The following is a 14288-nucleotide window of genomic DNA, read 5'->3' on the forward strand; positions in this document are numbered from 1 at the left end:
AATTTTCCGTCGTATGTTAGGACATAAATTCATGAATATTTCCTTTCGTATCTCCAAAAAATCTTATATTAGGACGTTCGTATCTCAAGGTACCACTGTACAATGACTTTGTGATTCAATTTACTACTGTTAAATTATGCGTACTAGTGAAGAAGAGCAAAATGTTTCGGATAATGGCTAAATAAAAACAAAATGGAAAAACCAATGCACGTGTTAGTTAGCACTGCATTGTCCTAATTTACTACCATACTCTGATTTCATGACCTCTTACATTTGGAAAAAAGGCTTGGTGCCCAAGAAGAGTGTAATTTGTTTTCAAGTATTTTTATATTCATAGATAGTATTGTAGTATTAGAGCAACTCTGTATATAGTGTATAGGTTTGGTTCCATTTTAAAATGCACTTAACATTACTAAAAATGTTAAGGCCACAGTATTGCGTTCAATTTTGACTTAAGCATCATTTATAAACCTCTCAGAAATACTGGTACAAGCGAGGGCTGGTTCAATAGTCCCAGAAGTAATTTATTTCTGCACTACTTGAATGCTAGGCACCAAGCTATCTTGCGCCGCTGCAGTACGGACTTTATTTGTACTATATGCAAGTCCGTGCACGGCAGCAGCAGCAATGGTGGAGAGCCAACAGCTATTAACAGAAATATTGTATTTCTATCAAAATGTACCTTGACATAAAATAACACATCGGCTACATTACAAATTTAGAAGACTCTCTCAGACCGGAACACATTAACAGCTGACATCATTATAACGCAGAGGTTTGATGTGAAACGTATATGAAATATTTATCCTCTAATCAATATTTGCACTATTGTGCACAACAGAGTACTGTACACAGTAATATGTCTCAAAATTACATATTTTAATCAATTTAGCTTTGCTAAGGGAGAATAATTTTATTGACTCAGTTATATGCACAATTACAAATGAATCCAAAACTATACTTGAAAGAAAGTAGTTTTTAAAAAACTTGAGAAAAAACTGCCTCCCTCACAATTCCTTTGCATTATCACAGTAATAGCTTTTATTGGTTTTAATAGTATAATGGCATTTTCTGTCATGTTTGTAAATGTCACTGTACATTTTCAAGAAAATCACTAATTAAATGGAAATCGCAATATCTGTCAGAAAATTCACAATATCTTTTTACTAAATTCCTTCAGACCTAGTACGAGCTGCAAAGTTTAATCAAAGTTGAATGTTGTATCATGTTATTAATTTGTATATATCTAAAAGAGTTCAAGCTGTAAACCTATTATGGTTGTGTAAGAGCAGCTGCTTGCTGGTGTGACATGCCACAATTTACATATGATCCGATTAGTCGACTAATCATGACTACGATTACCGTATTTTCTGGACTATAAACCGCTACTTTTTTCCTAGATTTTGAACCATGCGGCTAAGGCAATGGTGCAACTTTTCTGTGGCTTTTTCTTTCACCTGTAGGGGCGCTCTATAGTTAACTCATTTACTCCCTTAGACGTACAAAGACGTCTTTTAATGCAATGGCGCCCTCTACCAAAGACGTATAAGTACATTTCCTGTCTTTTTTACGTCATAGTGTACATAAGGGTCTGATGCAACCTCTGACTGAGAATCAGCCTTGTCCGCATTGTGAATCATGTAAAAATCACCCAGCAGGGGGCAGAGGTGCAAAAGATCCGCCTTGAATCTGCGCCAGAGTTACAAATGGGGGGCGGGATCCTGGGGTAGACGGTATAAGTGTGGAGAGCGGCGCGGTTAGCAGCAGCATCGGCAGCACTAGCAGCATTAGCAGCAGTAGCAGCAGTAGTATTAGTAGCGTTAGCAATGAAATCCTCCAAGCAAATGACGATCGAGGAATGCTTTTTTGTAAAAAAAGCTTCCCAAGTGTACATAAGGGTCTGATGCAACCTCTGACTGAGAATCAGCCTTGTCCGCATTGTGAATCATGTAAAAATCACCCAGCAGGGGGCAGAGGTGCAAAAGATCCGCCTTGAATCTGCGCCAGAGGTACAAATGGGTGGCGGGATCCTGGGGTAGACTTATAAGTGTGGAGAGCAGCGTGGGTAGCAGCAGCATCGGCAGCACTAGCAGCAGTCGCATTAGTAGCGTTAGCAATGAAATCCTCCAAGCAAATGACGATCGAGGAATGCTTTTTTGTAAAAAAAAAAAGCTTCCTAAAAGCATCAAGGCGATGGAGACGCTTTGGTTGAGAGGATGACGCTTCGTCGTCGTCACAACAAACAGGCGTCTAAAGAGGCTGCGCGTGCCTTGCGGCCTGCATCGCCTGCCTTCGGACAATAGCCAAAGCAGCCGAGAGTCCTCACCAGATCCCACCGAACGAGGAGGTAAGCGCTCGCAAGTTACCATTGAACATGTGGTTTTACCCCTCATGCTTTTATTGTACATATCATGCATCTTGCGGGCAGAAAATGTTGCGTAAATGTCCAGTTAGACGCGAGCTTGCTCGCTGACTTCCTCGTCCGGCCGCCTCTATTGCACAATTACACGCGAGCGTAAGTCCTCGCCGACGAGGAAGTGAACGCTCGCAAGTTACCATTGAACATGTGGTTTTAGCCCTCATGCTTTTATTGTACATATCATGCATCTTGCGGGCAGAAAATGTCGCGTAAGTGTGCAGTTAGACGCGAGCTTGCTCGCTGACTTCCTCGTCCGGCCGCCTCTATTGCACAATTACACGTGAGCGTAAGTCCTCGCCGACGAGGAAGTAAACGCTCGCAAGTTACCATTGAACATGTGGTTTTAGCCCTCATGCTTTTATTGTACATATCATGCATCTTGCGGGTAGAAAATGTCGCGTAAATGTGCAGTTACACGCGAGCGTATCTCTTCCCCGACGAGGAAACAACAATACTGAATGGTGTGGTAATCATGCATACTTTCTAAAATTCACAGATTGTGCATCCCGCGGCAAGAAAGTTCCTCCTCGTCTTGTTGGTGTAAAGAAAGGTAAATTATAATATGAAACTTCACACGCCAGCAATAAAATGCAGCAATAAATATATATTTCCAATTGTTTATATTTCTGTAATTTACAGGTTGTGCATCAGGAAGCAGTGGTTCCGGATGGCGTCACACTGGATGGCAACCGAGGAAAATCGACTTTACAGCAACCCCTGGACCACTGAATGCCGCTGCCCATTTGGAGTCTGAGGAGCCAGCTGATTTCCTGCAGCTGTTTCCCACGGATGAGCTTCTGCAGCACATCGCGGATGCCAGCAATCACTTCCCAGACAATTATTTTCACACAAACCCCAGTGGACAAACACAAGCTCGCCTATTTTCCACGGACCAGCAAAGCCAGACCACAACGAAAGTGTCGGGTCTGTTTGCGCAAAGGCAAACGGAGTGAAACAAGAATGTGGTGTGAACTATGTTGTGTGCCCTTGCATCAAGGCAACTGTTTTATTTTATATCACACAAAAAAAAGTATGTATGACACTGATGTATTTCATTTTTGTACATAGTTCAACAGTTCAGTCGTTTTGTGTTATGTGCAAATAAATTTATTTTGTAATCAAAAACATATTTTTTGTGCTTTTTTTTTATTTTATAGAAGTCATGCATTATTTAGATGTTAGAGGTGTCATAAAAGCCATAAATAATAGTGTCAAAGTTCAAATTATGGTCGAAATGCATCAGTTTACAAAAAGCTCATTTTCTCCGTTTTTTTCCCCTGGGATTGGAGTTTTCATGAAATTTAGCTATTTTCAAATGCCGATTGCTCAAGAATGGAAAAAGATAGAAACAAACTTTTTTTTCTGTCGAAAGAAGAGAGTCTCATCTTTCTTTTGGTGTGCTCCATGTCTATATAGCATTAGAATACAATATTCTGTGGGCCTTGCAATATTAGTCAAAACCCAGGAAAACGCTGGGATTGAGCGGGTTGCTCCAGTGAAAATGGCTGGTATTTAATGAGTTAAGAAAATATGCAAACATTTTTTTTTCTCTTTGGTCTGTTCTGTTTTAATTAGCAAAGTTGTTGCCGTGTTAAAAGGCACATTTTTAACAATTAGTTTATGTACCTCTATGTGCATTCACAATACATGCATACATTGCCTTTTTTTTTTCAACAGTGAAAACTGCAGCGTATTTCCTAGTGCGGCTTTGTGTACCCTTTTTTTTTTTTATTTATTTTTTTTTTTTTCTCCTCAAATGAGTTGCTGCGGCTTATATACAGGCCCGCCTTATAATCCTGGAAATACGGTAGTCTGCTGCCACAATCGTTTGTGGCAGAACTAGTACATATCATGTACGTGCATATACATAGGTTACTGTGGTGTCCTAGCATTCTCTGTCGAATGTAAACAAGCTCTAGTTTGCACAGTTACCGATGCATTTTGTCTACCAATCACTTATTTGTATAAACTTCAACTACAGATGTTATCTTAGTGCTGCTGGGAAATGTAAATGTAGCCCTTAAGTAGGGTATTCCGTGTCTCTGCAACAGATGCCTGATTTTTGTGAAAACACATCATATTAATATTATAGTGGCACCAGTCATGGACTTTATTTTGACGCACCTGGTACATGTATTCATTTTTATTTCTTTTTGCTTCTCTTTCTACTTCCTAAGGCTTTAGATGAATTTGCAACCAAACTTATCCAGAACAACCATTATGCGTTTGAAGATGTGGCTACCCGCAGAGATGCGGTGAGAATTATTTTTTTTTTTTAATTGATTAGTATGATTTGAATGATTATTCAATATATTTTCTATTAACGGAATATTTTAGCTTCTCAGTCGTCGAAATGCTCTACATGAGCGCGCTCAGTCTCGACGTTCTGCCTTGGAGGATTCTTTCCACCTGCAGCAGTTCTTTAGGGATTCTGATGAGCTGAAGAGCTGGATCAATGAGAAGATGAAGACTGCTAGTGATGAAGCTTACAAGGTAATGATTGGAAGTTGACTTGGAAAGTCGAGCATAATATGTGTATTCGTGATCTATGACTCTAAGGAGTGTAGAAAAATGATTTATAATTGAAAAGAGAATTTTATGTACACTATTTAAAAAGAGGTGTCAGAAAAACGCGTTATTGATAACACCAACCCCCTTTTAATGCCGTCAATTTTTTTAATGAGCAATTAAGACTCATCTTGGCCTAATAAACAATGTAGTCCTATGACGTAGCGCTGACGCTGTAAAAACTCCAACAGCTTACCAGATCTTGCGAGACCGGTAAAAAACATCAAGCATGTGAAATTTAGGACCCGTCTGCTTGCTTTTGCTGTGCGGAGTTTTCGCCGGTTTATAGAGTTGCGTTCACCGGTGATTACTGGACTTCTCTCAGTAACCACAACGACCTCAGTGTAACAGCCTATTATTTTGACCCATTTCATTTGCACTTTGCTGGCATTTTATATTTCTTATATTACTCCAACTTGATCCCTTAGAAAGACTGTTGAGATACCGCTTTGTGTGACTTTGTTTGTGCAAGTCAAATCCAATGCTTTATTTGCATATAAACAAAAAAATCAATTCTCATATTAAAGGTATTACAATTCAATAAAATATTGGGACAAAAAAATAAAGGATTTTTTTTTACAATGAATAAAATGTGCGATTAACGACTAGTTAACTATGAAATAATCCGATTAATTATGATTAAATATTTTAATCGCTTGAAAGCACTAAAAAAACATTTTTTTCTCATTCTCACATAAAATCAGACTCATCTTTTCCTCTTTTCGGTCAAGTAGGATTGCTAAAATTAGTTTTATTTGCTAAATGAAAGAAAATTAAAAAACTATTTTCCAGACACATTTTCAATATTTTCTCAAGTCATATGTTTACATAGAGTAAACTTACTATGCCTTTAAACAGTTTGGGGAAAACCATGTTTTTGGCAGTTTCTGATTTGTTGACAAATGCATTCAAACATTTAGTTGACAAATATTAACTTCACTCCTGAGCTTAACCACCCGGTAAGGTAAAACAAAAAAAAAAAAATCTGGGGAAAAATGCGAAACCTTGAGAAGGGACCATATAGGGGGAATTCCCCTTCCAGGATGATCAGACTGCAATGGAGGTCGAGTGGGCAACATTTAACTCATATTATGATGCTATACGAAGTTAGTTGAAATAATGTGAAAGTCTATCAAATGAAGCACTGCCGGAAGACGGCATTGGTTGTGGGGGTCTTCGTCCAGTTGGTAAATGCACTAATCTTCAGAGCAGCGCACCGAGGATATGGTCAACCTCAGGAAGGAGGTGGGTTCTGTATGCCATAGATGAAGACATCAGCCATGAATTTAAAGCCTGGGCACAAATAAGTCTTCCAAATGGACAATGATCCGACGCATACTTCCAGACTGGTTACAACGTGGCTTAAGGATAACATGTTTTGGGCTGACCAACACAATGCCCTGGTCTCAATCCTGTTGAAAATTTATCGGTGGAGCTGAAAAGTCATGCGCGAGAAAGGCGGCCCACAAACTTGGCTCAGGTACGCTGTCATCAGGAATGGGCCATAACTCCAGACTATTGTGAGAGAATTTTTAACCAATAGCCAAAACATTTCTACTAAGCCCTACAATTTCAAGGCAATTAAGTTTGACATGATCAGGATTTTGGGGCTGATCAACGACTTTAAAAGAAATCAGATATCAATCAATCAATCAAATTTTATTTATTTATATATATTTATATATACTTTTCATACATAAAATGCAGCTCAAAGTGCTGTACAATAAAAACATCCAAATTACAACAAAAAACTAAAACCCATTACACCCACCCAACATAAACACAAGACACATCCACATACACGCCTGAACTCGCATACACACAGAACACTCGCATACACACAACTTAATAAACCATCTTAGTAGAAAGACAGAAAGACATGGCAAGGCACAGAGAAACCATATGAGAAAATGTACCCAGGGTAGGTCATCCGCGCTGAGAGGGATGACAGCCCATGGCCACTGGGAGCTCCGCCAACACACAGACCCCCGGCCCAGACTGACCGGGGTAGACCCTACACATAGTGCAGAGGGCCCCGGTCCGCCGGGCCTAAGGAGCCTCTGGGATGAAGCCCCCTGGGAGAAGGCCAGCCACACCTCCCAGCGCAGCCCCCTTGAGGAAACACTGGAGCTAAGATATATAAAAGAAAATGATAATGCTAAAAGAAAAAAAACTAAAAATTAAAAGACAGTTATATAAAAAGACGGAGCTAAAATATATATAAAAAAATTATGATACTAAAAGACAAAGAAGCTAAAAATTAAAGACAATGATAATAGATAAAATGACAGTCCTGAATTAAAAGACTAAGATAAATGATTTAAAAGCCAAACTAAAAAAGTGAGTCTTGAGCCTCCTTTTAAAAATATCAACAGTCTCTGCGGACCTGATGTCCTCCGGCAGGCTATTCCATAGACGAGGACCAGAATGGCTGAATGCAGCCTCGCCATGTGTTCCAGTCCTCACGCTAGGAATAATTAACAGGCCTGTGCCAGAGGACCTCAGGGTCCGCGAGGGTTGATATGAGAAAAGGTCAGATAAATAAGATGGCCCAAGACCGTTAAGGCATTTAAAAACTAAAAGAAGCACCTTAAAATCAACCCTGAAACACACGGGGAGCCAATGCAGCGATTTTAAAACTGGTGTAATATGTGCCCGCCCTCTGGTTTTCGTCAGCACCCGTGCGACTGAATTCTGTAGTAGTTGCAGACTGGAAACTCTTTTTGGGAAGACCAGAGAGCAGGGCATTACAATAATCTAGGCGGCAGGAAACAAAAGCATGCATCAGCACCTCCGTGTTAGCCTGAGAGAGAAACAGGCGGACTCTGGCTATATTCTTAAGGTGATAAAAACCAATCTTGGTTACATTTTTAATATGAGGAATAAAACTGAGCTCAGAGTCAAAAATGACGCCCAGGTTCTTCACAAATTGTGAGGATTTATAATCTTGTAGTTTTGGTAAAAGTTTTTCTCTCTGACCTTCAGGACCGATAACTAAAACCTCTGTTTTGTCCTGATTGAGCTGTAGGAAATTCTCTGCCATCCATGACTTAATACCTAAAATGCAATTTAAAAGGGTATTGATAGGCTTTGTGTCTTCCGGAGACAAGCTGATGCCGTGTCTCCTAATAACATCCCCAAGAGGAAGCATGTACAGATTAAAAAGTATTGGGCCTAAAATTGAAGCCTGGGGAACCCCACATTTAATTTCATGGGTTTTGGAGGAACAGGTATCCTTACTTACAAAGAAACGTCTGTCTGTGAGATGGGAATAAAACCAGTTAAAAGCAGTACCAGAGATGCCCACTAGGTTTTTAAGTCTATTTAATAAAATGTGGTGATCTACTGTGTCAAAAGCGGCACTTAAATCCAGTAGCACCAAAACTGTGAGGTTTTTTTGCTTCTGCAAAACACCTGAAATCATTTAAAATCCTTAAAAGAGCTGTCTCTGTACTGTGGTTCATTCTAAAACCAGATTGAAATTTATCTAAAACATTATTTGTGTTGAAAAAATAATTTAACTGTAGAAAAACATTTTTTTCTAAAATCTTACTTAAAAAAAGGTAAGTTGGATACAGGTCTGTAATTATTTAAAACACTGGGTCTGAATTGCTCTTCTTCAGAAGGGGCTTCACCACCGCCGTTTTAAACGCAGTGGGGAAGACACCCTACTGAAGAGAGCAATTAACTTTATTTAAAATCTGTTCCTCAAAAAATCCATAGAAATCTTTTAAAAGTGATGTGGCAATTGGATCTAAAAGGCAGGTTGTTTGATTTACCTGGAAGAAAACTCGACCAAGTGTCCTTGCATCAACCCGGACAAAACTTTCCAGTGTTTCCTCTTGTAAAAATGACTGTCCAGCGTTAATAGAATTTACATTCTGATGAGCCAAAAGACTGGATCTTATGTCATCGATTTTACTTCTGAAGTGGTCCGCAAAGTCCTCACAGAGAGCGTCTGTCGCTGTCTGTGAGGACTTTTTAAGATCAGAACTGGTTAAAAGATCGGTGGAGAAGAGATACCTAGGGTTGTTTTTATTAATTGTAATGAGATTTGAGAAGCAAGACATTCTTGCCAGTTTGACTGTTTTATTATAGGATTTGAGTTGTTGACATAATATTTGATAATGAACTGTCAGGTTGCCCTTTCTCCACCTCCTTTCTGCACTCCTGCATTTTCTTTTTGATTTCTTAGTTAAATCATTTCTCCACGGGGGTATCGTCTTGATTTTTATGTTTTTTTTAAAAGTGGAGCAACCGAGTCTGTTGATTTTAAAACCCTGTTAAAATTATCAACAATAAAATCACAAGGTGCAGGTAAAATGTCAGCAGGAGTGCTCTTTAAAATCTCAATAAAATTTGCAGCCACCTCAGAAGTTAGGTAGCGTTTTCTCACTGTTCTCACCGGGGCTGCTTCTTGATTAAAACTGGCGATGTTAAAATATACACAGTAGTGGTCTGACACAGCCAGGTCAACAACAGAGGACACACCAACGGACAGGCCGTAGGTTATGACCAGGTTCAGGGTGTGTCCTCTGTTGTGATTTGGCTGTGCGACATGCTGTTTAAAATCAAAATCGTTTAAAAGATTTAAAAATTCTCTGGACAGTGGGTCCGAGGTATTGTCAAAGTGCACATTAAAATCGCCAGTTATTAAAATTCTGTTATAAGTGGAATGTAAAATCGATAAGAACTCTGAAAACTCACTAATAGAAGTATAGTGATTAGGAGGTCTATAAAGTATGACGCAGAGAATAGAGGGACTGCTAAAAACAAAGGCATGGTGTTCAAAAGATAAATACCTGTTAAAAATAGTTTCCTTTGAAATAAGAGAAGTTTTTATAATTGACGCCGTCCCGCCTCCTCTTTTACAGTCTCTGGTTGAAAATAAAAAATTAATATTCGGTGGGCAAGCCTCAGTGAGAGCAACTGGAGCATCTGTACCTAGCCATGTCTCAGATAAAAGAATGCCTTCAAGGTTGTTGTCTAAAATCAGGTCGTTTATGATAAAAGTTTTGTTTAAAAGGGAGCGCACGTTCAGCACAGCCAGGTTAATGTTTGTGCTGGACATGCGCTCATGGTCGCATGGATTTGAAATGTTAACATGTAAAAGATTGTCACTTTGTTTGTGTGTGGGAGGGAAGCGTCTGCGAGTGATGGTTTCAATTGAGAAAATGTCTGATGTGGGTGGTAATGAAAGTGGGGGCCTGTTGGGAGTGCTATTGAAAGAAACTAAGATTGGCCTGTTGGTGGGTGTAGTGAGGTTGTTATTGTAATGGTTTGTGTTAGAGCTTGGGGTGGGAACACAGGCGGAGTGATTTGTCCATCGGAGTCAGCTGGGAGCGTGATTGACAACTGCATAATGAATATTAGCTGCTAAAATCGAGCTACCCACGAAGCTCGGGTGAAAACCCTCTGGTTGGTAAAAGGAACGATGGTTCCAAAATAGGTTAAAATTGTCAATAAAAGCAAAACCGAAATGTCCGCAAGTGCGTATGAGCCATGTGTTCAGGCTTAAAAGGCGACTGAAGCGCTCGCTGCCGGGTGATAGCGGCGGTTAATTGCCGCTTATCCAGACCGACAGACCACAAGTTTTGAGCAAGTCGAAGAGGACATTAAAATCTCGCTTGGTTTGCTCCGATTGTCGGCGCGCTGTTTCATTCGTCCCCAAATGGACAACGAGCCGGGATACGGATGGTGGAAGAGAGAGAAGAACATCTGGCAGGATGTTAGCTATGTCCGTGACTTTGGCTCCGGAATAACAGCAGGTGGTAGTACCAATGTAGCGTGTGTGTTTAATGATGCTGTCACAAACAATGACGGTGGTTGGTGAGTGCAGAGGATGTGAAGAATGAGTGCCAGGGGAACCGTGAACTCTGTGGAGAAAATCCCGACCTCTTTTTCCTCAATCCTGCTCCCCCGGCCGGGTGGCAACTGAGGACGGGACTGGTAAGTGGCGCCGATGTTGTGGCCCACTCGTGTGCCGGAACACTGTGTCCCTGAGCAGCCCCACTCGAGAGCGACCGACCGGGCCACGTGTGGACTTACCCACTCCGGCCGAATTCAGCGTGAGCGGCAGGGAATTCGAAGAAGAACCTGGGGCCCCAGCCCTGGGGTCAGATGCAACGGCTGACGTCTCCGACCGCAGAGGCGCAGCAGTGGCAGCGGGAGAATCCTCTGCCAGGGCGGAAAAACGATTCTTCATGACCAATTGAGGGCGGGGAGATGGTTCTCTGCTCCTCTGGCTGTGGGATACCACCTCGACCCAGGTGGTACCATGGAGTGGTGTTGAGCAGGATGGGCCTGGGCAGCTAGCAGGATCCCATTTCACCGTGTCCGGTAGTGGAGCCTCAGTCATACTCACAGCTGTCATGATTCCGCTGGAATGCCCATCCATAATGACGGCGGAGAGTTGTGGGAAACGGGTCATGAAAGACGAGATGAGGGACTCTTTTCGACGAAGTTCTTCCGTCAGACGATGCACTTCCTCTCGCAGGTCAGAGGTTGTTTTATTAGTTTCATCCTGTACCATTATGAACCGGGTCCGGTGACCGGGGCTAGCACGGCGGGCTAGCAGCAGCTAGTCTGAGGCAGGAGTATGCTAGCTGTTTGACAGTTGTTTGACAGTTGGCCGGTTCACCGGTGGGAGCGTGTCCTTAGGTTAAAAATTTAAAACAGTCACTGTATACAAAAAATAATAAAAAGTACCTCCAAGCAGTAAAAATCGTGCAAGCTTACTACGATGAGCCCTCCTACGGAGGCGAACAACTTCCGCGTCATGTCATAATGAAGGCGAGGAGCCAACAGTGCACAGTCTACGCAACCAGGGAGAATTATTTTACACCATGTGAACACAGCTATGTATGAAGATGAAGCAATACTATATGTAGATGAAGCAATACTTTTATTTAAACAATTTGTTTATTTACTGTACAGTTGACCCCCGCTATCCGCAGATGGAGAGTGGCTTGGCCCACGAATAACAAAAATGTACGTAGAATTGTGAGGGCCATTGGAATGCAATGTGGGAAAAGGAAGGAAAGCAAAAAAATCTTCATATGCGCACATAAACGTGACATAGGGAAAGCGTTGATTGCGGGATACGAACGTCGATGCTTCATTAATACCACACACGAAGGAGATTGTGTTTCACGGCATTGATTGATTGGGAAAATTACAACAATCCATCTGATCACAGATTTAGCATAAAATGCAAAATATTGGAAAACCCAATCCAGCCAATCACATAAATTCTAAAGGCAATGATACCAAATATTCATGAAATGTATGTAAACCTGTGCCTTTGTAGAAAGTTATTAAAAATGCTCTAAAAAATCCTCCTGTCATTAATTACTCTGCTATTTAACGAAGAGAAATTCAAATTAACCTAGAGCAATAAACGTTTATTTTATCAGAGTCAGGGGAACAAAAGTCTTTTTTTAAGGTTTTTTTTTAATTATTATTATTTTTTTTTTTTGTGGTAGTGTGTATAACCTTCCAGTTTGAATTGCGATACACCGTGGGTTTTGTCCGACAGGATCCCTCAAACCTGCAAGGCAAAGTGCAGAAACACCAGGCTTTCGAAGCAGAGCTATCAGCCAACCAGAGCCGCATTGATGCTCTTCAAAAGTCTGGCCAAGAGTTGCTTGATGGGAAACATTACGCATCCACTGAGGTGGCCTGTCGTATGGAAGAGGTCAGCTCTCAGTGGAAGAAACTGCTTGAAGCCACTGATCTGAAAGGTGTCACTTGAAATTCACTAGGTCCTAAATGTTGCCACAACAATAATATTGGTATTTTATGAAGGATACATATTCCTTGTCTTAGGTATCAAGCTCCGTGAGGCCAACCAGCAGCAGCAGTTTAACAGGAATGTCGAAGACATCGAGTTGTGGCTGTATGAGGTCGAGGGTCACTTGACCTCAGAGGACTATGGGAAAGACCTTACCAGTGTTCAGAACCTACAGAAGAAACATGCATTGCTCGAGGCTGATGTAACTGCTCACCAGGTATGTAATCTCTAGATGAGACAACTGTTAGCTCTCATATGGGTATGTCATGCTTCTTCCTCTGTTGTTGAACAGTGTAACAATAATCATTTATACATACTGGTAATTTCTCAGGATCGAATTGATGGAATAATAATCCAGGCTCGACAGTTCCAAGAGGCTGGACACTTTGATGCTGACAACATTCAGAAGAAACAGGATGCTGTAGTCAGTCGATATGAATCCCTTCGTGAGCCAATGGCTGCACGCAAACAGAAACTGGCAGACTCTCTTCGTCTCCAACAACTTTTTAGAGATGTTGAAGATGAGGAGACTTGGATTCGTGAGAAAGAGCCCATTGCTGCCTCATCAAACAGAGGTAAAACTAATCCTTAACTACTTGGATTATGAAAATTCAAATAGAGAAAGAAATTATTATAGATAATTTAAAAAAAAAGTCATCCTGGTAATTTTCTGCACTGATTTACATGAAACCACTATTATCGGACAGATTTTCTGTATCATGCTATTTTAATCTTTCCAGTCAACTACCGGTGTATATATATATAATTTTTATATATATAAGTACATTTGGCTCAATGGCTAATTTCTTCTTACTTTTCTGGCTATTTTTCTTACCCGGAAGTAAGACGCCTAGTTCACAAAAACTGCCGCATTATGATGTCCAAAAGCCTTCTGCTTCATGCATTGCCCATAAAACGGTAACTAGTAATAAAGATATATTGTGGAGCCTTAGATACCCGTCTGACCTCGTGCTTGACAACAACACTAATGGTAGTGTATTAATGCTAACATATGTCATCGTTTAGATAGCGGTTTGCTTTACTTACAGCTCTGGCATCCAGCAGGTTTGATTGGGATAATTTTGCCAGTTAAAGGTTGAGTCTCCCAGTCAATCCACTTTCGTACTGGCCAAGGTTCATCAGGCAGTCCTCTGAGAAATGCCAATCACAGACAAACAGCCACTGTATGGTCTGTTGTGGGGGATTTCTTGTTTTTATATTTATACAAACACTGAACCCATTGAAGTTGGGACATTATGTAAAATATAATTAAAAACCGAATACAATGATTGGCAAATCATATTCAACCTATGTTTAACAGCAAATAATCATTAACTTAGAACCTAATGGCCGCAATATGTTCCAAAAAATCTGGGACAGACTAAGTTTTACCGCTGTGCTACATCACCTTTTTTTTAACAACATACAATCCACAATTGGGAACTGAATTCACTGATTGTAGAAGATTTAGAGCTGGAATTCTTTCCCATTCTCGCTTGATGTACAGCC

The 14288-nt window shown here is 40.7% G+C and overlaps 1 protein-coding gene and 1 long non-coding RNA gene across 5 annotated transcripts in view; both read left to right on the plus strand.

The window, feature by feature from the left end:
- The window catches only part of LOC148319650 (uncharacterized), a 6220-nt gene extending 2676 nt beyond the window's left edge, over positions 1–3544 (plus strand). The window contains exons 1-3 of the long non-coding RNA XR_015839741.1: positions 1–2347; positions 2916–2969; positions 3059–3544. The exon at positions 1–2347 is cut by the window's left edge and continues 2676 nt beyond it. This is a non-coding gene — a long non-coding RNA (uncharacterized LOC148319650). The remainder of the gene's footprint in view (positions 2348–2915; positions 2970–3058) is intronic.
- Positions 1–14288, plus strand: part of sptan1 (spectrin alpha, non-erythrocytic 1) — a 116413-nt gene that overhangs the window by 36232 nt on the left and 65893 nt on the right. For all 4 annotated transcript variants that reach the window (XM_088281261.1, XM_088281262.1, XM_088281263.1 and 1 more), the window contains exons 12-16: positions 4597–4674; positions 4757–4912; positions 12525–12729; positions 12815–12996; positions 13111–13354. In XM_088281261.1, the coding sequence (XP_088137387.1) occupies positions 4597–4674; positions 4757–4912; positions 12525–12729; positions 12815–12996; positions 13111–13354 (865 nt within the window). The remainder of the gene's footprint in view (positions 1–4596; positions 4675–4756; positions 4913–12524; positions 12730–12814; positions 12997–13110; positions 13355–14288) is intronic.

Source organism: Idiotropiscis lumnitzeri, chromosome 18 (genome assembly GCF_059441095.1).
Source record: "Idiotropiscis lumnitzeri isolate Australia: NSW breed Sydney's pygmy pipehorse chromosome 18, RoL_Ilum_1.0, whole genome shotgun sequence".
Taxonomy (NCBI): domain Eukaryota; kingdom Metazoa; phylum Chordata; class Actinopteri; order Syngnathiformes; family Syngnathidae; genus Idiotropiscis; species Idiotropiscis lumnitzeri.